The sequence below is a fragment of the Diuraphis noxia genome, unplaced genomic scaffold (assembly GCF_037042655.1).
Source record: "Diuraphis noxia isolate RWA-SAM2 unplaced genomic scaffold, SU_Dnox_SAM2 contig0004, whole genome shotgun sequence".
NCBI lineage: Eukaryota > Metazoa > Arthropoda > Insecta > Hemiptera > Aphididae > Diuraphis > Diuraphis noxia.
Genome location: NW_028301714.1, coordinates 58737469 through 58764110, shown reverse-complemented (window position 1 = coordinate 58764110; position 26642 = coordinate 58737469). Strand labels below are relative to the sequence as shown.

Sequence of the window (26642 nt, the reverse complement as noted above, 5' to 3'; positions counted from 1 at the left end):
TAAATATATAAATTATTGTAAAAATAAAAATTTTAATCAAAAATTGTACAACCTACCTTATTTACTACCTATGTATTTTTTTATTACATTATTATAATACCTAATATATAGATTAGTTCTCAAAAAACAATCATTATTATTTTTTTTTACAGCCATCGAACATTACAAGCATATTATTCAGAACATCGCCAGAATGCCAAAAATTATCATATTCGATAATTAATACAATATACAAATATTAGGTGCATTAACCTTTAAGTCGGAAAAAAGTTGAACGACCTCGAGTATGTGTCATCATTTGACCGCCAATTGGGTGGCGGTAAGTACGACAAAAGATCTACTGTCGACCTTGGTAACCGTATAATATTCATTGAAACCAGCCACGTTATTATGGTAACCTCAAATAAGAAGACGGGTTAGGTTAGGTTAGGCGTCCTGTTATCAAACTTCCGTCTTGCCACCGGATAATACCCGACGGATTTTCGTTGTGATTATATTATATACAATTAATTAATATATTAATTTTTTATTATTATTAGTATAATAATATATTGTTATAATATGTCGTAGTAGTCAATTATGTTCTACTCTTTTTTATTTTCGAACCCGTTGTATGTGTTCGTTCTGAAGCTGTAACGATACATCTATATTTTTTAATGGGTCCATGACCCATTAAATGTATAATATTATTGTTTTCTAATTCAACATGCATTACCATGAATGTTTGTTAATATAGTTTTGTGCAATTTTTCTTTTTATTGTGTTAATTATTGTTCATGTGTTTTTGAAAGTAAAATTTTATTTATAAATCATAATATAATATACTTATATTTATTAACTGTTATTATACTTATACTTGTTCGGTTTATCGTCGCATAGATTATATTTATTATATCATTTGTTGTTACTATGGAAGAATACGGGGAAATTAATTTAACTAATCAAGAGTTGCAAATGTTGTCAGATTTAGACAGGTAAAAAATATCAGGTTTTTCACAATACCTTAAACCTTTGTATATTTACTAAATTAATATTACTGCATTTTTTTTTGTAAGTTCCTCATTCAGATTATTTAACATAGGCTCTTCAGAACTATAGTAAATTCTATTATGTTTATGTTATTCAATAGTTTTAAAATAGTGATTATTGTCAAGTAACTGTTAACAAAATTTTTGATAAGTACAGGTGTTGTTATGTTATATTTTGTAAATATTTGAGCTAATAATCGAAAATAAAAAATTGTTACAAATATACATAATAGGAATAGGTATATGGTCAACAAAGAATAAGCCATGTGAATTTTTGTTTACTTTGTACCTGCTTATTTTTAAAATAAAGTAAAATATATGTGTATATATATCATTCAATTTAGTATAAGATTTAAATTTTTAAACTATAATCGTATATAGTCATATATTTATACTTCTATTATTTTTTACCATTATTATAAAATCGGTGTGGATAAATGTGAAAGTACTTGTAAAATGCAATTCTTGCAAACTATTATGCACCTGTTTTTGTTGTAATTATAATGTAGTAAAGAACAACAATGACAGGTAAATTCATTTTTTAGAATTATTAAATTATTTTAATTTGTAAATACATTGTAATATCTAGGTAGGTATATGTCATAAACCTTCATTATTATTACACTTATAGTTAGCTAAACTTACATATTTTTATAAATCATTAATTTTTCAAGATGAGAAATATGTAGTTACGAATAAATTGAAATGAATAAAAATCCCCAATAGTATTAGGTATACTGAGGATTGACGCACATGTTAAATTTATTTAAACATAAAAAATTTCTAATAATTTTTTTCAAATTTTATAGGTTTTAGAAATAAAAAATTAATAAATAATATTGTATACATTAGTTATTTGATAAAAATGGTCTTATGCCCTAAAAATGTGACTGTTATGGAAGTATTATATTTAGAATATTGTGTATAAATATAGGTATATATAATATTATATAAATTAAAATGTAAATAATATAATATGTGATAGTGCCTAGTACTCGACCTAGTATAATATATGTGGTTATATTACCTAATAATAATAATGGGGGACGAGGTGGCCGAGTGGTCTAGCGTGTCGGCTGTGGCTCAGCCAAACCGGGTTCAATCCTCGAACATCGAGCGGCATTTTTCTCCGGGCAAGTCTCAATGTCCGGAGAACAAGTGCCGCCATTCCCCACTCCGGGGCATGGCAGAAACCTACGGGTGCCCCAATAGAAATTCTGCCAAAATTCTCACCAACGTGTAAAAAACCAACCTACCGTTCCATAATTATCTCCTTCCCAATGGCCTTAGTTGCCGCGGGATACTTAAAAAAATAATAATAATAATAATAATAATAATTGTATATAAATTTAAATGTTATATGATTACCTAGTCATTACAATCTCTAGTCACTTTCTGATATTTTGAGTGATTGCTTTTAGGAAGCCTTCAAAATTTATTTTGTTATTTTAGATTCTTGAACATAGATCTTTCAATTTTCTTTTTGCACTTTGGCCTTTGAGTCAACCCTAGATTTTTCAACCCTTCTTTTGTTGAATGGCTCACATACATCATTTAATGCCAACTTTACTAAATTTGCAGCTACTTAATTTTTAATTTTTTGAATCAACTTTAATATTGTAAGATTAATCTTTGACCGATTAAATGTACTAAGTGATTGTTTCATCCTTCAGTAGAATTCTTTGTCATTTGACTATCAAGAACAGTTGTATTATGAACATTTCCAAGTTCTAGGTGGAAACATAGGTTGTAGCCTTTGAGCCGCACATTAACATTAAATGTCCATCTATGACGATCATAGGATGTGGTAACTTATTCCTTATCTTATACTGGAATTCTAACAAGTTATTATTAATGTAATGGCTATAAAATACCTTTAAAACTTTTCTGGAATTAACTGATACTTATCCAAAAACAACAACAAGTTTGGCAGAACTGCGTATTAAGACACATTCAAACATAAAGTAGGCTGCCTGTGCAGTCACTGTAAAATAATATTACCTGTTTGCTGCCTATCGTAGTCTGCGTAACCGACAGATACAGCAATTCGTTCTTTGTTTGACTACATCTTTACCATTAGACACCGACATGTTAAAATTCACACATATCACATTTTTTTTAAACATTTAATGTCTGAAAATTTGAATCATTAAAATCATGATCAAGGTCAAGAATGAGCACTTTTTAGGCCAAAAATAAAAATGTAGAACTGTCAATAAAAAGCGTACTTTTATAATTCAGTCCGTATTTTTTATATTAAGTTTTTTTTTATTTTACTATTTAAAGTATAGATTGCAGGCTGCATTGATTGCAACCGTGGGCCAAAATTTGTCAATGTAACATAGTTTGCACACTGCTACTCAAGAGCAACATAAAATTCAGTATATAATTTTAATTTTGATATTTATACTTGATGACTATACAGTAAAATTCGGGGTAAACTTTCATTTAATGAAGTCCCCTGTCTCTAGTTGTTACTCTTAGAAACTAATACTTTGAAGTTTGAATGTTCTACTACCAAACCATTAATGAGTTATTGTAACTAAAAATGTATTTTGAGAAAATAAATGTAGCAACTAGCAGAGTAATTAAACTTCCTTAGATTGATTTTATCTTAAAACTTTACAATCAATTAATAATGGTTTTTAGCAATCTTTTAGTTTTTTCTGACCGATTTGAGATATCACTTATTTTTGAAAATTGTGTTATTATTATTATTATGTCTGTCATACTATTTCGCTACAGAAATTTCTTTGAAATATAGGAAGCATATTATTCAAATTTTTTTTTAATTATAATTCATAAAACATAAAACATTTATGATTCTTTTATCTATTTTTCTTGCAGAAGATAAATATCAAGTAGCATACAACATATTTTAAATAAATTTCTATTAGTATAACACTATGAATATTAATATAACGATAATCGGTTTATTTTCTTTTTTTATAATAAAATTGTATATTACTCATTAAAGTTACCAATTAAGCAACATCAGCAATTGGTTATACCGACATTGTGTTTCTTAAATTACCTATGTACCTACATTTTTTTTTATTATTAAAAAAATATCTTTATATTACCCCTAAATACTTAACTTAATATTTAATATTATAGAAATAATTACATACATTAATAATATATTTTATTAATACTTATCCCTACAAACAGAAGTGTACTGGCAATACTGGTATTATATTTACTTAATAACATGTAAAGATAAGAGTTTTATTTTCAATTCACTTGCTTATCTTATTACCTTGAGAAGGTAAATATTAAGTTTTTTTTAAAGTATTAATGTTTTAGAAATATATTTTTTAAAGTTTTACTATTGGGTTTACTTATATTCTTTGAAATATATTTGAAATAAAAAATGTTCCTATGTTGTATTCATATAAAAAACTTAAAAACAATAAAATAAGTGTTGTTTTATAACCATTTCAAATTACGCAGAAAAAATACTTTGTGAAATAATGAGTATTAACTCTTCAAAGATCTACTCTTTTTAAATTTTTGGCGATTGAATGTATATACTATTTATTATTATTTGAATGTAGGTATCTATTATTATTTAATTGTCGATTCACTTTTAATTTAATTTTTTATAAAATAGTAAAATTTACATTTAGGTACATATTGTATATTTGAATTAAATTCGACTTATTAATTGTTATATTTTGAAAACTATTAACCATAAACTTGAATATACAATATACATATTTCATATATTTTTATGTTTGCCGAATAATATGTATATTTTATTTTAGTCGAATGTATGGATTTTTGAAGTTAAATGATCCAAAAGAAGAAAAGAAAAAAACATTAGTTTTAAAAGTATGTATATTTCAATCATTAATAACACATTTATAGTATAATTGATAGTACCTAATTAAGTCATTAGACAATCATAATTGGTATGATGGAATTATTTTTTGATATTTCATTTTCTAAAATTAGAAATAATTAGCTATAAACTAATATTGGTTACACTATTTAAAAATAACTATTTATAATTTATCTATTTATTGTAAAAATATTTCATGTCTTAATAGTACAAGTTTTATGCCTACATATTTAAAATAGTCTAAAAGTTTATACTCTATACTGATTAAAGGTTGTCTTTATTTAGTCTTATATAATTGTCAAGTGTGGTATTTTCTATTTGAATGGAATTCTTCATTGGAAATCATATTGTTGTCATTCTAACTTTTTCTTCAGAGTAATTAAAAAGACTTGTAAAGTTTATGCACATTATTTTTTATTATTTTTCATGCCTATATTTAGTATTGACTATTGATTATATTTTTTAAACTTAGATAGCATTTTCAATATTTTTTAACAATTTTTGAAAAGATGGACTTTTTTTTTCAAGCCTAGTTTGAAGCTTTAAGCTACCGAGAACATCTCAGTGGGGCGCTTGTTAATGTTTAGACAATTTTTTCATACTACAAATTTGAATACATTTATTTACCTTGGTTCACTGTTTAAAATCTAGATCAATTTAGAAATGTTCATTTGAAAATAGGCTTTTTAGGGTCAGTTAAAAAACTAAAACTCATTGTGCCGATACCTTGGCTATCCGGCACTGCATTCAATCAATTGATGGTTACCTAGACTTATGTCAAAAACTTTCAACAGTAACACTAAGTAACTGCAGAGTATTGCTGTACTGATAGTACTACGGCAATGATATGGACTTGGTAATTTTTTTTTGAATTTTTTCTCCAGACCCAAATGCCATGCTTCAACCATGATCTGTAATAAAAACATGACTAAGTAGTCTACAATGTTTAAAATACAACTTAATATATTAGAATCTTATTACCTCAAATCAAATTTCTATTTTACTTAGAATTTCATAGGATTGAAAGATTTATATGCAAATGCATGAACTTATAAGCTCTGGTAATTTAGTAATTTATACAAGTTTGCTATTAGGAAAGACTTTTGACAAAGCGAATAAAAATTTAAAAAATTTAAACTAAACTTTTAGAATACACCTATTAATTTTATTTTAATTATAGACTAGTATTAGTTGAAAGTGAGTTATACATTTGATTAGTATGATACATTTAATTACCTATACTTGATGACTTTATCCCAACCCTATCAGTATATACTATAACTACTATAGTCTATAAGCAACTTTAATAAATGTAATTGTTTGAATTTATTCTTTATTATAATATATTTTTTATCTCTAGGCAATAAAGTACCTTGAAAGGATGTTAATGCAAATGCAGAAAGAAAAAACTGAAGATGAATCCTCAAAAGCAATCAGCATTGATTCTAAAACTTATTGCAAACTGGGACATTTCCATTTATTATTGGAAAACTATTCTAAAGGTATTTCATAATTAATGTTCAATTATTATTTAAGCATGGGCTCTAAGTTACATTTGATTTTAAAAACAAGTTATTCTCTATAATTAAGATTCCTCAATAGTCTCAAGGTAAACCTATATTGATGTAATTCAGACTAATTATATAAATTGTATTTATTGATTTAATAAATATTGGATGAAATAAAAATTATCTACTCAAAACATCTACTATATAATAATATTAACTATTAGTTGAATCGCTGCTATTCAATTATTCAATTAATACATTTTAAGCGAGTAGTTCATAGTTTTTATTTACTTGAATCATTTTGGTTCCTAAACATATATATATATATTTTTTTTTTAGCAATGTCTGCATACCACAAATATTATAATGATGCAGAAACTAACCATTGGAAAGATGCTAATTTTTTGTATGGACTTGGTCTTGTATATTTTCACTTCAATTCATATCAATGGTAAGATTAATAGTAATTTACGCTTATTAAAATTTAATCTGTTATTTTTAATTAAGTACCTATACAAATCATTAATTACAATACATAAATAATAACATTACTAAATCCATAATATTTGCCACTGAATCTATTTTTGACTTTTTCAATTTTTTAATACAGCATAATTTTTTACTATTATATAGGTATTACTTTTGAATATTTGAATTTTATTTTATTTTTATAACAAGGGATATAGGCACAAACAATTTATAGTAATTATAGATTATGAACTATAAATTAATTATAATATATCTAACATAAAATTTGTATATATTTAAGTAGGTATCTATATATTGATGATTTATGTTTGTGGGTTATTGTAATATGTTTTAAACATTATCTACAGAGATAACTACAAGGGGAACTTTAGGGGCTAGTAAAAAAACTAAAAAAAAACCCTATATAATATCAAAAGAATTTTGAAAATTGTGCTTTATTTTCCTCCCCTCTCATCTGGAACACTCCTAAATATGTAACCATCACACGTTAAACACACTTGAGTACAATTATCTTACATAAAAAGATTCACAGGAATCATGGCCACTAAGTAGGTATTTTTAATTTTAAAAATAATAATAAATATTCACATTCTGAAAAATAATTCTGACAAAAAACAAAAAAGTACTATTTAAAATCTAGATCAAAATTTAAATAAAACTGACAATTTTATAGTTTTAAAAATACAATATAACTAAAACTAATAAAGAACTACTAATTCTTTTCAATCTTCTCCACTATCTCCCAAGTCCTAAATCATTGTAGGTATAATATTTAATAGTATGATAGGTCATACAGGGTGATTTTTTTATCATGAACCACTCATTATTTCAAAAAGTATCTATGTTTTTGAAAATATTTTTGTACAAAGTTTTATGTTGTTAAAAAAACAACGTTTTTAAATATTTTTTATCATTATATTTTTTACTTTTTTTGAATGACTACCTAGAGTTTAAATTTCATATTCCAAAGCAGAATATTTTTCTAAGTATTTTTATACGTAAAAATTGAATTGTATGTGTTATAAGTATTTAAAGTTTAGATTGGCAGAGTGGAGTGTTACGGGGTTACACCTCAAAAAGTTTGTCCACTACTCCGCTTGTCTAAACTTAAAATACTTATAACTCATAAACTACTCGTCCAAAATTCGATTTTTACATATCAAAATACTTAGAAAAATATTCTGCTTTGGAATATGAAATTAAAACTCTAGGTTGTCATTCAAAAAAGTAAAAAACTTAAAAAATTATAAGGATAAAAAATATTAAAAAACATATTTTTTTTTAAAAACGTTTTTTTAACATGAAATTTTGTAAAAAAATATTTTTTTAACATGAAATTTTGTAAAAAAATATTTTCAAAAACATTGATACTTTTTGAAATAATGAGTGGTTCATGATAAAAAAAACCACCCTGTATATTTTTAAACAATTTTTAGTAATAAAATTTGATAAAATTAGATCACTATCAAAACGTTCATATCCTTTTTTAATGATTTGTTTTTTCAATTCATAATTTTTTAATGTTAAATTAATAAAAACAAATTTAAAATAATATAGGTGTATTTACCATTCTAGTATATCAATATAGATGCTTTTAGTTTATTTAACTGATAATTAAATCAATGGTAAACTAGCCAAATGTCCGCGATATCACCCTGGTGTCCATCTAGTCAATAGATTCCTAGAAAGTTCAGCGCTATCATTAAATAATCCTCCTATTTTATTTTTGCCACTTGATATAGATCTATTAAAAATATTCATAAAAATGTAATAACCTCACTAAAAATGCATTTCCTTTTCCCTTCCCCAGACCTTACTTTCTTCTCAATTCTTTTAACTTTCTATGACTTCTCTCTCTACATATTTCATAATAATTCTAAAATCTGCTATCATAATGCATCCTCTAACTAAGTGTTACATTGTTACATACATAATTCATGGTATATAAGCCACTATGAAGTATACATATATATTATTTTTGTTCATCGCCTTAAACAGATGTCAATATCTGTATTTTAAAATACAATATATTAAGTAATAATACTGAACAATGATTTATGATATACATTGTGTTAGAATAATTTGTATTTTATTTTTATGTTACTGCATTGTCTGTGAGTCTAACCAATTAAAAATAATTAAAATTTCATATAATAAATTAATATTAAATGTATTGTAAAAACTAAAAAGAATTGTGTAATGTAGAAAATTAGATGATTTTATTTTCATAAATTTATAATGCAGATAAAGTTTCTACAGATTAATCTATTGCATTGTTTCATATAAATATTTCAAGTCTAGATAATATTTAGTGTAGTTTGTAATACTTGGTATTTAAAACATTGTTCTAACACAATAAATTCTGTTCATTAAAACATTTTAGATAATGTCACTATTTGCCAATTTAATAAATGTCATCTCTGTTTAGCTGCAAACAACTGTTTAAATAAGCATCAATTAAAAACATAATTAAGGTTATACTAGGTATCTATTATAGTCTTTACTATAAAATACCTATTACAATTATCATAAATACCATATAGTACAGTAATTTCTAGTATTCAGCTACTGGATTATTACAACTATATATTATAGGTTTAAATTAGTGTATTTTTTTATAAGACAATTATTTGATAATAAACAAGAATTATTTATATTATATAATTTTTAGAACAGCAAACTAAATAATTCATTCTTTAAAAAAGTCAATGCATTAAAAAAAATTATTTTAAATGCTAAGGTAGGTGTCTACAAGGCTTGAAAATAAGTGTGTGCACCTCTGCAGTTCTATAAAATTCATCTTGTACCTTGTATCGTATAATTATTATAATTTATCAGACATCGGTGGAATAAAGTAAACCAGTTTCCAAACTCGGGTGAACGGCTGCGACTTAAAACAGTCGGTCTGCAGCTATCTGTAGGGCCGTAACGTCAATGCCTCATAACGATAATAACCAATAAGGAATGAGAACTAAGAAGAGCATACTAATAATAACAATAATAAAGATAATGATAGTGTCGATAATAATATAGTTAAAAATATGTGTATACGGTCGCCGCTGTCCGTCCCTCGGAGACGGTACGTGGTCGGCGCACCGCGCACTACCGCGGCCACCGGCCGCGTTCTTCAGTACTCGTCGCCCGCCGGTCAGTCGATAACCGGCCGACACGGTACCGACTACCGAGTTCGTACAACACAAGTACACAATACTACAATGTTTGTACACTATTTGCGCACGCGCAATATCGCGGTAATAACAATACCGCTCGGCAACGGACCGAACAGACCAGAGATGGGAGTTTGGAAACCACTGAAGTGTCTCACGCGCCGAGGTTAGCGTCCCACAGGTCAACGTTTAGAGCGTTTCCATGTACGCGCCGCGCCGCAGCGGTGTGTACCGAGTACGAGTACGTTTATAGTCACAAATCGTCAGCCTAGTGCGTACACCCGTAGTAGGGATGCGCCGCCGCCTCTTCGGCATCCTTCTCCTATAACCTCTTCGGCATTATAGTTTCCGCCCCATCCTCCGACTCACCGCCGTCGTACCCTCCGACCGTGCCCGCCCGCAATTCGACTCGGCGGGCAGCCCTTCTCCCACTCGTCGTTTTTTCATTCCATCTCTCTCGCGCGCACGTCTCTTCCCGCCGCGCATCCCTTCTCACTCGCACCGCGTTCCCTCCCACCGACGCCGCTGCTATTCAGGGGGGGGAGACGTCCGACGCACGCACATCCATCCGAAAGACCCTCTTTTTTTACACGGCGACCATCGACGACAATGTCCTCTACACCGCACGACCTGCAGCTGTTCATTTTACAATAATCATAATATTATTATTTTTCTTTGTTTTTTTTTAAAAATCTCATCCTTCTCCTGGTTTTTCTTTTCGACGTGCGGCCGTGCGGGTCGACTGTAGTTTTATTTATTTCCTTCTTGTTAGTCTTAGCCATTCGCCTTTTGTCCGTCTCAGATGCCTCCGGTCGTCGTCGTTTACGTGTACCGATTGATAATTTCGCACGTAGCGTTTAGTGTTCATTAGTTTGTAAGCCGCCGTCACCGTTCCAGTGTTCTCGTACGCGCTGTTACTCGTCCACACACGCGTGCAATCGAATTCACTCACACGCGCGCCTCTCGCGCACACACACACGCACCGTCTGCTGTTATCTCAGGTAAACTTTGATACATGTATATTATATGTATATATATATATATACACACACATACGTACTTTATTGTTTTAGTATTATTATTTATCATAATTGCTATGGGTACAGTATTATAATAGTGTTTCCTGTCCTTCGACGGGCGACGACGACGCGCGCACGATCCGTCGTCGCTGTCACACCGATGACCGATCGACGATCATACCGCCGCGAAGTGGTTTTTTGTTTTTTTTTTCGCATTTTTATATTTCTCCAGATAATAAACATTACGCTATCATCGCCGCTGCACCGCGCACAGTGTCGTCCGTGACGCTCTCGCGCCTCGTAAACAAAACGCCAACGCGCCGTGGCCGCACGTAGGCCATAAGCACATCAAGGCTCATTGGCCTTTTGCCGTACTACTGCCACCGTCGCCGGCGGTCGTCGTTTCGTGTTATGTAGTTTTAGTTGGTCTCCGTTCGGAGATTTTTCGTTGCGTGTTAATTTTTTAATTATCCATCGTGTCGTACCCGTTTTTCCTATTTAGCATTATAAGTTCTTACGACCGTCCACGACTAGTGTAGTCTAGTATCTGCCTTTTTTACGACAGACCTCCGGTGTCCACCGTTAGTTTCTGTCGGTCGAGCGCTTCTTCGTCGTCGTCTAACGTTAGTATGATAATGTAATAATATGTCAGAATAATTAGCAATTTTTTGTCGATAGTGATCAGGCCGATCAGGGTATTTAGTATCATATTTAAACAATGTAGTAGTGAAATTTACCATTTTTGCTGTTTTAAATACAATCTGTACGGTCAAAAGTATTCATCGCCAAAACTAACTCATTACATATGTCATTTTTCTTCTTTTTATATCTATTTAATGGGTCATTTTTAAAATAAGTTTTATCATTAATGTCAGAATTGTTAAAAATATTTTATCTAACAATAAATTATTTGCCTAATCAATCTCATAATACAATAATTTGTGTGGACAATGTTTTTTTAAAATATTATCTTAAACTAATGAGATTTTACAATTGTACGCTGGTAAATACTTAAACTGTTTTATCAATGTTTAATTTTAAAGTTGTATGAGTCAAAATATATGAATTTCTATTAGGTATTTCTATTTCAAACAAACATATTATTTATTATGTGTTGGGAGGTTGGGACCCAAGTAATAATTGCATAGTTGGTCCTACACCTACTTTTTTAAAACAATGACAAAATTTATTGTTTCTAAAAGGTTGGTCACAATGCAATTAACTAGGTACCTACTCCCTGTTAATAATTTTTACAAAACTCATATTAAATAATAGCTTTATTTCTGTACGTAAAGTATTTATGTTATCAATTATAATTTAATATTTGAAGAAACATTATTGGGTTCAAATTTTGTAGTGTCATTATAAAATTATTATTGTTTGTTACCTATTTACCTATTGTAAATATTATATTTGATTTATCTACTTACAATTTATTATTGGTTATAAAAATGTTCATCATTAGTCATATTGTTAATATAATTAATGTTGTTCATTATTTTACAGCCTACCTATGGTTTATTTTATTTTCTCAATAGTTCATAGTACAAAATTTAAAAAATACCTATATCAATTAAGTTAGGTATTGGTAAATTTGAACACATATTAATTATTACATTTTACAAATATTTTTGGCCTAGTGTACTTTTATTATTATGGATAAATTATTGTAGAAAATAAATAGTTCTTAATTGTTATCTTATTTTATTTTACCTCTTTAATAAAAAACTTCAAATTTCACTGATGCAGATACTTAATAAATTCTAAATTAATCCTAGCTAATTAGAAAACACTTGAAAATTGTTAATGTATATTGTCGACTTTCTACAAAGTAAAATTACCTATCTACTGAAACAATGGAATTAAATTATTCGTCAACAGTATTTTGAATTATATTATAATTAATTCCTAATGTTCAAGTTGTTATTACTATTACAATATTTTGAATATAAATAAATAATCTATGTTCGTATAATAACTAATAAGCAATACAACAACATGTATAGCAATTTATCGTTGATTTAGGAATTAAACATTTTTTGACAAATTATGATTATGTAAAATTGTAGGTATATAGTCAAATTTAATAACTTTCAAAATTTTAAAACAAAGATGATGATACAAACATTGCATTTAATCATTTAAACCCCTGCCAATTTGGCATTTTGTCAAAATCATCAAAGATCACTGATCACTATACATCCTATTATAAAGTTATTTTAAGCTCTTAATATGAAAGGATATTGGATTTATATAAACAATTTGAAAAAAATCATTTAGATAGACTTTTTTGAATAATTTAATTAATTGTTTTCAGGTCTATTCAGTTTTTTCAAAAATTGCTTTATATTGACCCAAATTACCAACGGGCCAATGAAGTACATCTTAGGTTGGGTTTGATGTACAAAGTGTTTAATGAGTGGGAAACAGCATTAAAACATTTAAAACACGCTTATTCGGATGTTAGTTTAAGCACATTTTCCAAACTTGAAAGTATGTTGAAATTTTTTTATTTTCTAAGCTGTTTTATTTATTATTTTATTTTTATTTTCAGTAAGCTTCCATATTGCACATTTATATGAAGTACAAGGGAAGTACAAGTTGGCCAAAGATCATTATGAACAACTTTTAAATGATTCAAAAATTACTGTTCATCTACGTGCCGATATTTGTAGACAGTTAGGTTAGTATTGTTACATATTAAATACTTACAATGGTACTAATAAGTTAAGAAATAAATTTAATATATTTTTTTTAATTTTCCATAGGATGGATGTACCACAGTTGTGAATGTCTAGGGGATAAAAATCACCGTGAAACTGTTGCTATTCAATATTTACAAAAATCTATTGAAGCTGATAACAAATCAGGACAGTCTCTTTATTTATTAGGACGTTGTTATGCAAGTGTCGGGAAAGTTCATGATGCATTTATAGCATACCGTAATTCTGTTGAAAAATCTGAAGGAAATGCAGACACATGGTGTTCCATTGGGTAAATTAAAATTTTTATTTTTTGTTATACCTAAGATATTTATATCTTTAATTACCCATCTATTAATGATATTAAAAAAAAAAAAAAAAAACCAGAGACCTTTAATATTTGCACGGATATTATTAATCTTTAAAACAATAAACAATCATTAATTTTAAAAAAAGGTGGACACGTGGAGTATTGCTCTGCTGTACAGTAATTGCATACAACAAATGATTTTGAAACATTGTCAGTCTAGTATACTTGTACAATTGATCAAGTTTAATAATTTAAAAAAACATTATAAATATCTCATAGTTAGCTAGACTTTCCTGTGAAATTTCTTTGAAAAGGGTAAAAAAAATTTTCATATTTTAATGAAATTTTTATTATTTATGAGAAGAAATACTTAAGAATTTTTAACTGAAAAATAATTTACAAAATTAAAAAAATGTTTGTACATAGTTTTAATATTGAGTAATAATTTAATTTTTCATTCATCTTTATACAATTATTTGTTATTTTAATTAAAGAGTACTCTATCAACAACAGAACCAGCCTATGGATGCATTGCAAGCATATATATGTGCAGTACAATTAGATAAAGGCCATAGTGCAGCTTGGACTAATCTTGGTAATATAAATTTTGGTTTAACTCACTAAGTTCAAAAGAATTTTGATCAAATTTTTGTCTTAGGTATATTATATGAAAGTTGTAACCAACCAAAAGACGCCCTTGCTTGTTATGTTAATGCAACAAAAGGTAATGCAGTAGTAAGCGAAACATTGATAAAAACGACCTTAAATGTTCCTGCATCAGCAATATCTAATATGAATCCTAATCTTGGTCAACGTATTAAGTTTTTACAAACTCATTTATGCAATGCACCAATGCCTAGTATTACTAGCAAGTAAGTTTTATTTTTAATGCTCATAGTCATTTAATCTGTGTATTTGTATTCACATTTATTAATATTTTAGACGGCGACAATTACCTTCAATTGAAGAAGCCTGGAATTTACCTATCTCAGCAGAAATGTCTTCAAGACAGCAGCAACAACAACAACAACAACAGCAGCAGCAGCAGCAGCAGCAGCAACAACAAAAGACTTTACAGACACCTTATCAAAAATCTCAGGATATGATTGCTACACCCCATGGACAACCGCCTCCTTATAATTCATCTAAACCAGATAACCCATTAGAAAATAATACCAAAAGAATCAAAGTAAGTGTTAATTGTTTAATAAACTTTCTCATTTCATTTTTTTTTTTTAACACCTATTTTACTATTTTTAGGTTGAACCTCAAACTGGTAGTAACAGCAATCCTCCTCAACCTGCATTTTATTTAAATAGTATGCAACTTCAGACAATGAACGTTCTTCAAGAGAATTCCCATAATCTATCACAAAAGCAACAGGTATATTATAATAATATGGATGTATTTTATTGATTTTAAACAAAATGATCTCCTAATTATTGGATTTACTTTTATCTAGGCTTTGCTACAACAGTTGCAAAATAATTACCGTATGATGCAGCAACATCAACAGCAATTGCGGTTGAAACAGCAGCAGCAACAACAAAATGGCTCTAGCCAACAAGGGCAATATCAAAATCCTACTGTGATAAAACAGTTCTCTGACCAAAGCCAAGAAAATTCAAAATCCAATGATTTAATTGTTGATTCAAGTGAAAATCAAGAATTGGATAGAGAATTACAAGCTCTCCTATCCCACAAGGAATTAACTACTTCATTAGCTGAAGATTTGCTCAAACAGTTTGGTTCATCTGATGAATTGAATATTAAAACTGAAACTAATACTGCTACATCACCTCAAGGTATGAAAATAAAATGTTATCATATATATATATATATATACTATAGTAAAATATTTATTCTAAAATCAAACTTAATTTGAACATTTTTAGAAGTAAAAACTATACAACAGCCTGCAACTGAAAAAGTAGTTAGATATCAAGATTCAAGTTCGTCAGATACCAAATATTCTTTGGACTTAACCGCTGAAGAGATTTTAGAAATTGCGGAGTAAGTAATTACTAAAGTATTTAATTAAAACTAATTTAAGTTTAACATTATATTTACTTAACTCTTAATGTTAAAACCATTATAATTAAATCAAGTTGTAAAATATATCATTTTTCAATGAACAAGTTATCAACGTATGATATATTAAAGTAACTTTATAAATTAAATTTATATAATGAAAAGTTTTATTGTAGATACAAAAAGGAAATAGTATTAACTATTTATTTAGGATTTCTATAATGTGATTCCAAACTCTTGGGTACTAATTATTAATTGTTTGATTTTTATATCAGTTTGTATCTAAAAAAAAATGATTTATCTTCCAGAGTATTAAATTCCCCTATGTTTATTTTGTATCCACTAACAACAGCAAACTAATTATAATACTTATATTTTTTTTCCCCTAAGAGGATGTAATACCAACATATTTTTTTTATTAGGGTTGTCTTCGACAACTGAGGTCATTAGCCTGGAGAACTGTATGGGAAGGTACTGTAGGTTTTTAACACGTGGGTTTTTTTTGGCAGAATTTTGAATGGGCACCCGTAGGTTTCTGACATGCCCGGTTTGGTACGCGGGCGGCGGCCTCTCTCTCCAGACATCGCGAAATGCCCAAAAAGCGATGCCGCCCGTGACAGAGATTCGAACCGGCGACTGCGTGCGTCGCAACAGACGCTTTAGTCCGTTCGGCCACTCCACCCCCACATATTTTGTTATCTCTGTATTAAAATATGCATCTAAAACCTAGTAAAATTGAGTTTAGCATAAAATAACATTTTTTTTTATATATATTTTATTAAATGACATAACATCTTAGGTGTATGCAGGGGAGTTGCCAGGTATGCTTTGGCTTCCCTTGTACTCCATAGAGTTTTCATGATCTAAGTTTTTATTTGTACATTTTTTGATCAGAATTTTAAACTACTAAGGGGGCCTGTTTTACAATCTTAGTTTAAACCTTAGTTAAGCTTAACCCGATGATTTTACTGGCCAAATTCCGCTGTTTAACTTTCATGATTAGAGCTTGAATGTTTAGATATTTGTTTTATTTTTCCTTATGAAAATATTGGGTGTCGAAAAGAAAACAAAATATATTGATTAGATTTCATTTTTAAAAAGAACGGAATGGGTGGCTGTTTTCCTCAATAATGTCATATATAATGTGTAAATGTTATAAAGGATATGATGTATATTGTTTAAATTATTTATATATAACTAATCTGTTTCACATTTACTTGTGCTAAAGTGGGTGGTATAGATTGTAGATTGCATTTAAAAAAAAGATATAATTTTTATTTTCATTTAGATTCTTATTTACATTGTGAGATAAGTTATTTTCTTGTATTTAGTTGGGTATATTTAAAAACATTGACATAATTTGCAAAAGATCTGTGCATGTTTATGCATAAATTTAATATAGGAATGAATTGAATTATTATCAAACTCAGAATAAGAGCTTAATCTGTGTTTATTTATTGGTTTTTTTATGATGTTTCTATTTTAAGCATATACAAGTATGTTAAATATTGTAATTTAAATATTCTTTTTACTTGTTTCAAAACTGAAAAATTGTTAACAAGATGTACAGCAAATAAAAATTATATTGTTATTTTAAAATGAATTGTTCAAACATAATAATTACTGGAGTCTAGGAGAAATATATCCATTTTCAATTTGACTAACAGGTGATTTTTATGTTCATTGTGTTCACTACCACCTGCTCCACTTAGTTTACACCTGACTTGTTTTCAGCTGGGTGAAACCTTAATTTTACTTTTTAATATTTTGCTGATACTACAAATAAAAAGCTTTAAAACAAATTTACACTTCAATGACCATTTAGTGCATTAGTGATATTCATGTAAAACTGGTTTCAGCTATCATTAGTTTTACTGGTTTTTGTATGTGTTTAATTAAAATATTTTTGTTTGGGTTTTAAAATAAATTTTTTTTTTTTAATTGAGCGTTTATTGCAATTTTGTTAGCAAGTGAAAAACTAAGGTCATTCCATAATAGTTATTAACTGGTTATAAGTCCTGTAAGGTCTACTCAAATGAATCTAATTTGTGTAACTCTCAGATTATTTAAATTAAAAATAAAAATTACATCTTAACTTGAGTGTATGTTAGTTGTTAATTTACATTTAAATATTTAGGAAAGAAACAGGACCTGGTATGTGGAACAGAAATGTATTGAGTCCAAATGGACCGCCACCCACACCTCCAGAACCTCCTCCTCAACAATTGACACGTGAACAATTACTGCCATCTACTCCTTCAGTTATGCTTGAAAATAAGAAAGACGCATTTAGTCCTAGATTACAAGAATTTTGTTTAAAAAATCCCATTGCTGTTGTTCGATGTTTAGCTGGTGCTCTGAAATTAGGTAATTAATTTTTTTTATGTTATATTGGTGATTTAAATGCTTTGTATTATTATTTAATTATATTTCTTTTTGTTTCTTTAGATTTGGGTTTGTTTTCAACTCGAACATTAGTAGAAACTAACCCTGATCATTCTGTTGAAGTCCGAACACAAGTAATGCAGAGCAGTGATGATAACTGGGATGTGAAACAAAATCGAAGAGGGTGGGCTTGTATTAGTCACCGATCACATACAACTATTGCTAAATATGCTCAATACCAAGCTTCCAGTTTTCACGAATCAATAAGAGTTAGTATTTTTAAATAGTTATTGACTTTGATTTGAAAATATATATAATTATTAACAGTTAGCAATCATTATCTCGACATAAATTGAAAAAATATATTTTATATTTAAGCAGAAATATTTTCTAGATTATATGTTAACAAATTAAAATATAGTGTATAGTAATTAACCTAAATATTCATTATAACTTCTATATTCAAGTCATCTTCTGTGCAACAAGAAAACTTTATTTTAAAGAATTCTGTTAAAAAACTAAATACTCATAGCTACATATAGGGTTGCCACCTCTCCGGTGTTACAAATAAATCTATGGTTTCAGTGAATTAATCTCAGGGTTATTGTAAAATTAGTTCTAATTTTGTCTAATATTGAAAAATTAAAAAAAATTTAATTACGATTTTAAACTTAAATAAACATATTTTGTACTTTTCAACGTCTAATAAAATGTGATTAAATTAAAAATTTTTTTTTCAAATTGTTATACTTTTTATTAATTATATTTTAATTTTTATCTGTTATACGCATAGGTATATAATATAGTATAATTTTATTTACTTTTTTATTTTTGCTTATCAGCCTATTTCGTCTCCGGGTCTGCCATCTTTCAAAAGTGGCAACCCTAGCTACATATCATAAACAATAAAAAGTGTATGAACTTGAAATTTGGAATATTGTTTTCTTTAATGCTCTAAATGTGCAGTAAGAAAGGATTTTCCTATAATCATCATCTGAAAGAGGTTCTTGAGATTGGAAATTTATTTTGTTTATAACTAATTTCCAATGGTTACTTAAACTGATGAGGAAAAAACATAATATAAAATAAACAAATTATATCTTTCAGCAATAAGTATAACAATTTATTTATAAAATGATTCTTCTATATGTTTATTGGTTATATAGTACAGACTAAAATATCACCTTAGATTTTGACAAAAATTGCATAGATTGTTCTTAGAAGTTAGGAAAGTTTGGAGAGTAGTTTGATTCATGTTCAGAAATATATCAAGAGCTATACCCGCCTTTAATTTTTGGGTTAAGTTATGTTATATTAATGTTACTATTTTTTATGATGTTTTACTTATTTGTATCTAACATCAATTTAGGACGAAAAAGATGGTATACCAAATGTTCATTCAGTTCCTAATTCAAATTTATCTGACTCTGATTCTAAAGATTCAATCACTATGGAAAAAAAACGGAAAAAGAATATTGTAAGTTGTTTATCATAGCAGTAACTTTAAAATTAAATTTAAAATAAAAATTTGTATCTTTAAAGAATTTACCTGGTGTGAAACCTCCTGCTGGTAGTAAAATGCTTAAGTTTGGAACCAATGTTGATTTGTCTGATGAAAAAAAATGGCGTCCACAACTTCAAGAACTGACCAAGCTTCCGGCATTTGCGCGAGTTGTTTCTGCTGCTAATATGCTTTCACATGTTGGACATTCAATATTAGGCATGAATACTGTTCAGTTATATATGAAAGTAAGAATATTATAATTATATACACAATTATTGAGATATTTTTAATATTTTTGTTTTGTTTATTTTTAAAAAGGTTCCTGGTAGCCGAACACCCGGGCATCAAGAGAATAACAATTTTTGCTCGATTAATATTAATATTGGCCCTGGTGATTGTGAATGGTTTGCTGCACCTGATGCTTACTGGGGTGTTATTAATAACCTTTGTGAAAAGTAAGTTTAAGATGAGTATCATATTATATTGTAAAACCAACATTTTTATTAATTAACTAATTTTATGTCAATTATTATTAATATTTTACTTAAGGTACGGATTAAATTACTTACATGGGTCTTGGTGGCCTTTGGTTGAAGATTTACTTGCAGCAAATGTCCCTTTGTATAGATTTTTACAAAGACCTGGTGACATGGTTTGGGTAAATTCAGGTAATATTTCTTTTAAGAATTATTAGGTATTTATATATATATTTTTAAAATATCTGTGTTATTAGGTTGTGTCCATTGGGTTCAAGCTGTTGGTTGGTGTAATAATATAGCATGGAATGTTGGTCCTTTAACAGCTAGACAATATCATCTTGCTATAGAACGCTATGAATGGAATAAACTGCAAAGTTATAAAAGCATTGTACCAATGATTCATTTAAGTTGGAATTTAGCAAGGAACATTAAAGTGTCAGATCCAAGACTTTATGATCTTGTTAAGTAAGTTAATTATACTATTTCACTAATAACATATATTACTTAAAGAAAAAATGTATTTTTAAATAGAATGTGCTTAATGTGTTCTCTTCGACAATGTGGTATAACCTTGGAATTTATAAAGGTTAAAAAAATTCAAACCCGTTTTCATGGTAGAGGCAAAAATGAAGCTTCACATTACTGTCATGACTGTGATGTAAGTCAATATAATTTATCATCTTTATTATGTTAAATCTTGTTTGCTACATGTATTTAGTAGTGTATTGAAGAGGATGATATACCCGCATGTCTTGTCTTAAAAGTGTGTAACATAGCAAATTTTATGCCCAGCAGATCTCGTTTACCTCCGGTAATTTAAAAACTTGAGGGAATGTCTATTATAATATTTATAAATAATACTCTTATAAAAGTATTATTTAGAAAACCTCATTTGCTTTTTATTTTATTTTGAAGCAAATTATAAGCATTTTAATATGTATAAACAATTAACAATTTTAAAACACCTATAACTTGCTTCAAAATTAAAATATAATAAAAAGCTCTCGGGGTTGCTTTGCTGTTAAATTTTATAAGAGATCAATTCACCTAGTTTTTAAACTAATGAAGATAAATGGGATCTGCTGAACATACATTTCCTATGATACATACTTGCCAGACGGAGACAATACATGCAGGTATAACTTTGTATTATAATAATTTAAAAAAAGAAATTTCAAATGCTATTATCTTCAGATAAAAACTATTCTAAAATATTAAAATTTGTTTATTTATTGTTATTAATTTGAAATAATACTTAAATTTATTTAGGTGGAAGTATTCAATATTCTCTTAATCCGTGAACAAGAGAAAAAACATTGCGTGTATTGTGTTATCTGTGCAAAAAAACAATCTCCGAATTTGGAAGGTTTTGTCTGTCTTGAAGAGTATAAAATGTCTGAACTAATAGAAATCTACAACAGTTTTATATTACATTGTCACAATACACCCGTACTGCCTCCTAATAATAATACTGTAGCGCAATCAACGTAAGTTGCTGCAATATAAAAATGTTTCTCTTTTTTATTATTAAGTAATATGTTATATATATGTATGTATATATATCGTGTATGTGAGTGTATATTTTTGTATAAAAGTACATCGAGGATTTGAATGTTTAAATATTTTACCTAGTTTTTTAAACAATATTTTCTACAAAGCTTTAATTTTGAAAAAAGTAACATAGAAATTATTGCAATAAACCATAAGAATATTTTTGGATTATTTTAATAATTTTATCAATGAACACCAATGATTCTCAACTGTGAACAAATATCCTGATATTGACTATATTTTTGAACTGTTAATTATATTAAAAATATTTATGTTAAAATAACAAATTTTAATTATTTTAACGTTGCAGCAGCTTACACAATATATATATGATGTATAAAATGTTTTTTTTTTTTTTGACATGACATGATGTATTTGTATCTAAAAAATGTATTAATTATTTAATTGATTTATTTATCAAATGTTTATACATTCTCTATCTGATAAATATTTTAACTTTTTTTACATTTTTATAAACAATTGAAATCTACATATATTTTTTAAATTGTAGATTCTATAAGCTTAAACACTCCAAAAAAATGCTCTACATCAAATTTTTACTAACAGTAATAATTAGGGAATTTTATAGTAAACGGTTCTTGAGTATCAAATTGGTTTCATGAAGAATTTTTCCATGGAATTGTCTAGTGTGGTAAATTTTGTATTAAAGTTTATGGCAGCTCATTGCACACCTGTGTTCACGTAAATTGTACAAAATTTAAAGGACTGTAAATGCCATTTATAGTAAATGCATAATAACTATAAGAAACAAGTAGGAAAATATTTGTATATAATACTATGTAAATTTAAATTCGGTTGTAATATCTACACACCTTTCTAGAATTTTTCAGATCTCAGCGTTTTTTTTTTTTTTTAAACAAAACGTTCTATTAACATGATATTTTTATACTGAAAAATCAAATTTTATTTTATTTTTATCTAAATTTTTTTCCCGTGCCTTTATTCTGAAACTTTTTTCAAAGTACAAAATTGAATTTTTTTTTATTTATTATACTATACAGTCAATGGATTATGAAGATACTGAATTTTGATTTATTATCTTCATTATTATTAGTTATTTTATAAACAGTAGTACAAAACAACAAGCCTTACATGTATAGCTGGAGTTATATTGATATTATATGAGGTCCAAAAAAAATATATTTATACCATTGTATTTTTTTTTTTTTAAATGTTATTTGATTAAGCTACTGTTTATAAGAACATTTTAATTGATGATCATATTTATTTAGGCTTACAAACCTATTTAAGTATTAGATTAAAGCATTTTAAACTATGTTTCTAAGTTTCATTAACTTTGTTTCTTGGTTCTTTTTCTCTAAATTTAAATAATTATCCAAATTAAATTTCAAAAATAATTTTTATTGAGTAAAAGGTATGTTACATTTCCTCTTTATATATAAATATATAATTCTTTTCAATATATTAATTATATTATTTTCATCTGGTCAATTTTTGGGTTCCTTTTTTAATTTTTTTTTTTAGTAAAAAATGTATTTGGACATTAATTTCGTTTTTTGAATTAATTTAAAACTATTATTGTGTTAATTAGTATATTTTTTCAAATTTAGTCAAAAATGTGTTTAGTTCAATTTTTTAGTAATTTATTTTTTAGCCACATTTTAGTAAACAATTTATCACTGCCATAAACTAAGGTGAGACTTTTCGTCCTTGTCACCTAGTACTGATTTTAGCTGTGCATTTTTTTTTGTGAACAACGTGAATGTTGTATTTTAAATGTGTTCAATAGTTTTACCTATTTAAATCATTTTATTTATATGTTGATAAAAGTATCATTGACTTCTTTAAATAAGTAATAGCTTTTAATTTTTAGTTTGAATATAAATGTATTGTATTTTAAAAACATTTATTTAGAGTTAAGTTACAGTTTCAACTATTTTTAGTTATAAAAACAAACATTATTCTTATTAAATATTTTTTCTTTATAAGCTTAGAAAAATATTAAAAACCTAACCTGGTGTTAAGTAGCGAATTATTGTAATATTGAAATCATATTTTCAGCTGTCAAAAGCCGACTTGTATTCATTGTATAAAATAGTTGATCTCATGATTATTTTATTTTTCAAATGATAAAATTATATTATTAAATATTGTAATAAAGCTTTAAATAATAGAATAACTTTTGACTCTAAACTGTTTTTTTTTTTATTTATACAGTTATTATTTTTTACTAAATCTAATACTTGAACAGTTAAATAATAGTTAACTTATCGATCATATATACCACTTATTTATATTGGAAATGCGTAATTTTATTTTGCATCATAAACCAGTTAATACTTCTTAATTAAGTAAATGTTATTATTAATGGAAAACATTTTCGTCTTCTTTAGTAATTTCATATTCTTTAACTACTATATATTTTGTGTATGTTATAATAAAAAATTTCTTGAAATTAGCTTGTCATAATCATTTAGATTAATTATCTTTTTTCATTAATACTTCTTATTAACTTTTATTAGTTTGCTTATCAACTAATAAATTATGACTTGATTTAAATTGCTTTGGAATAGTTGTATACATAATAATTTTTTTAATTATAAATACTTGACTAAGTTAAATGCATAACATAAGTGAGTGCTCATTATATTCACATAAAAAAATGTGCAAATATTCAATCTTCTATACATTGTGGATCGCAGTATAATATTATGTTAATCTTGGTACATAGATCATATTACAATAAATTTTATGAATCTAACTAAAACATAATAATTTGATGTACATTTTATCTAATAAGAGTCTTATACTCTTTCATAGTTACACGTGAGTAACGATGTATGTGGTCTAAACTCTACAGGTGTATTATATATGTCTTATATTATCAGACACGGTTAAGGTAGTATTATCTAAGAGGTTGTTTTCAACCTATCTGTCACACGGTTTCCAGGGACTTTGTCAGTTATCAGACAAGTTGTGTCAGTATTAGAAACTAAAAAAAAAATCGTAGTACATTGATATAATTATTTTTGTTCACAAACGCATAATCTCAAAAAAGTCATGTAAGCTGTGTAGGTATCAGTTACAGTGAAGATCTCGCTTAAAAAATTATTAGTCCAAGCCTTATTTTTTATTATTGAAATAGTTCATAATAAAATACTTCACCAAACCATGTGAAGACATTGGAACTGATCATACCTTTCTTTTGCACCATTGTACCTCCTGTTGAGTGTTGGGTTTCACAAGGAAATGCATTGAGAAGAAAATTAGAACCTCATAGCAATAAAAAACGTTTGAAAAAATTGAAAATGAAATTATACGGAAGTTGAAGGACTATTAAAACTTACGTCAGATCACATTCCTGTGCTTCTCTCATTAAGCTCTGATGTGATAATGAAACAAAAAAAAATGTCTATAACAAACAAAAAATCAAATCGGGACCTATTCAGAAATACCCTCGAAGAAAAAATAATACTTTCAACTCGATTAAGAACAATAGCAGATATTAATATTGCCGTAAAAAAAATAACCTATGACATTGTTAGTGCGGCGGAAATAGCAACTCCGGTAGCTATCAATGGTAATCACCAGTTAACTTACCCACTAGAAATAAGAAAACTAGTCCAACATAAACGTCGAGCGAGACGAACCTGGCATAGTACACGGAACCCAACGGATAAAACGGAATGGAACCGAGTAAGCAAAATTATTCATGACAAAATCAAAGAAATGAAAAATGAAACATTCAAATCATACTTAAGTGGTCTTACTGCGACGGATAATACTGATTATTCATTATGGAAAGCCACAAGACTCATGAAGAAGCCCCGTGTTCAGATACCAACACTCCACAAAGAAGACGGCGCCTGGGCACGAAGCGAACAAGAAAAAGCCGAAATATACGCTCGGCATCTTAAACACGTTAAATAATAAAGTCCCAGGGCATTAAAAAAAAAAAAAATTTAGTCGGAGTAAAACATCCATCGATTTGGACATTAATCAATAAAATAAAAAATGAAATGTCGGCTGACCGTGCAAAACTTGCTTTGCAAACTGTAGGAGAGTCCAAAGCTAAATGTTCTAAATCAAAAATCGCTCAAAAGAGATTAAAAACATTGTGTGAACGGTTAAATTCAAACGAAATTGAAGTAGATATGTTTTTGAAAAAAATATCCTTTAATTTAAGAAAACGATTATAAAATAGATATTGATATTATATATATTTTTTAATATTATTATTTACCGTGACTGTTAAATTTGACAATTTGTTTTAAATTATTATTATATCATTGAATTTATATTGTATTACACATTTATGGCGAATATTTTTTATTTATATATTATTGACATTTCCATTCGTTTTTACCGTAATTGAAAAATTTGACAATTTGTTTTAAATTATTATTATATTATTGAAATTGTATTGTATTACAAATAGGTAGGTGCCTGCAGGTACACCTTACAATTTTATTATAGGGTTATTTTTTCCGGGGTTATTTATTAGGCAAATCGTTCAGATGGCCTACCTATCTACGTATTAAATATTATTTATAGAATATGATTTATGGGTGTACCGTGTACACAGACATTTTCTCGGTGAGATGGATTATTGAAAATAACTATTTAAATTATGTTCCATTTTT

The 26642-nt window shown here is 27.6% G+C and overlaps 1 protein-coding gene across 3 annotated transcripts; it reads left to right on the top strand.

The window, feature by feature from the left end:
- Window positions 1-576: 576 nt before the first annotated feature.
- Window positions 577-24192, top strand: Utx (Utx histone demethylase). Of its 3 annotated transcripts, XM_089227817.1 has the most exons (22): window positions 577-974; window positions 4796-4862; window positions 6233-6374; window positions 6720-6831; window positions 13373-13548; window positions 13610-13738; window positions 13824-14049; window positions 14562-14662; window positions 14726-14939; window positions 15010-15256; window positions 15328-15450; window positions 15530-15872; window positions 15963-16080; window positions 18236-18465; window positions 18547-18752; window positions 19853-19960; window positions 20026-20232; window positions 20306-20442; window positions 20537-20655; window positions 20721-20931; window positions 20998-21124; window positions 21736-24192. In XM_089227817.1, the coding sequence occupies exons 1-22, from the start codon at window positions 910-912 to the stop codon at window positions 21955-21957; spliced, it is 3630 nt and encodes a 1209-aa protein (XP_089083943.1). In that variant the 5' UTR covers window positions 577-909; the 3' UTR covers window positions 21958-24192. The 3 variants fall into 3 exon arrangements, with proteins under 3 accessions (XP_089083943.1, XP_089083944.1, XP_089083945.1); XM_089227818.1 differs by lacking the exons at window positions 577-974; window positions 4796-4862; window positions 6233-6374; window positions 6720-6831 and adding an exon at window positions 10611-11037; XM_089227819.1 differs by lacking the exons at window positions 577-974; window positions 4796-4862; window positions 6233-6374; window positions 6720-6831 and adding an exon at window positions 11310-11678.
- The last annotated feature ends 2450 nt before the right edge of the window (window positions 24193-26642 follow it).

Excerpts from the sequence above, each read along its gene's own strand:
- Utx (XM_089227817.1), top strand. The coding sequence starts at position 910 with ATGGAAGAATACGGGGAAATTAATTTAACTAATCAAGAGTTGCAAATG. Across the intron at positions 15,451-15,529 it reads ATCTATCACAAAAGCAACAG|GCTTTGCTACAACAGTTGCA; the intron begins GTATATTATAAT and ends ACTTTTATCTAG. Across the intron at positions 21,125-21,735 it reads ATTACTGTCATGACTGTGAT|GTGGAAGTATTCAATATTCT; the intron begins GTAAGTCAATAT and ends AAATTTATTTAG.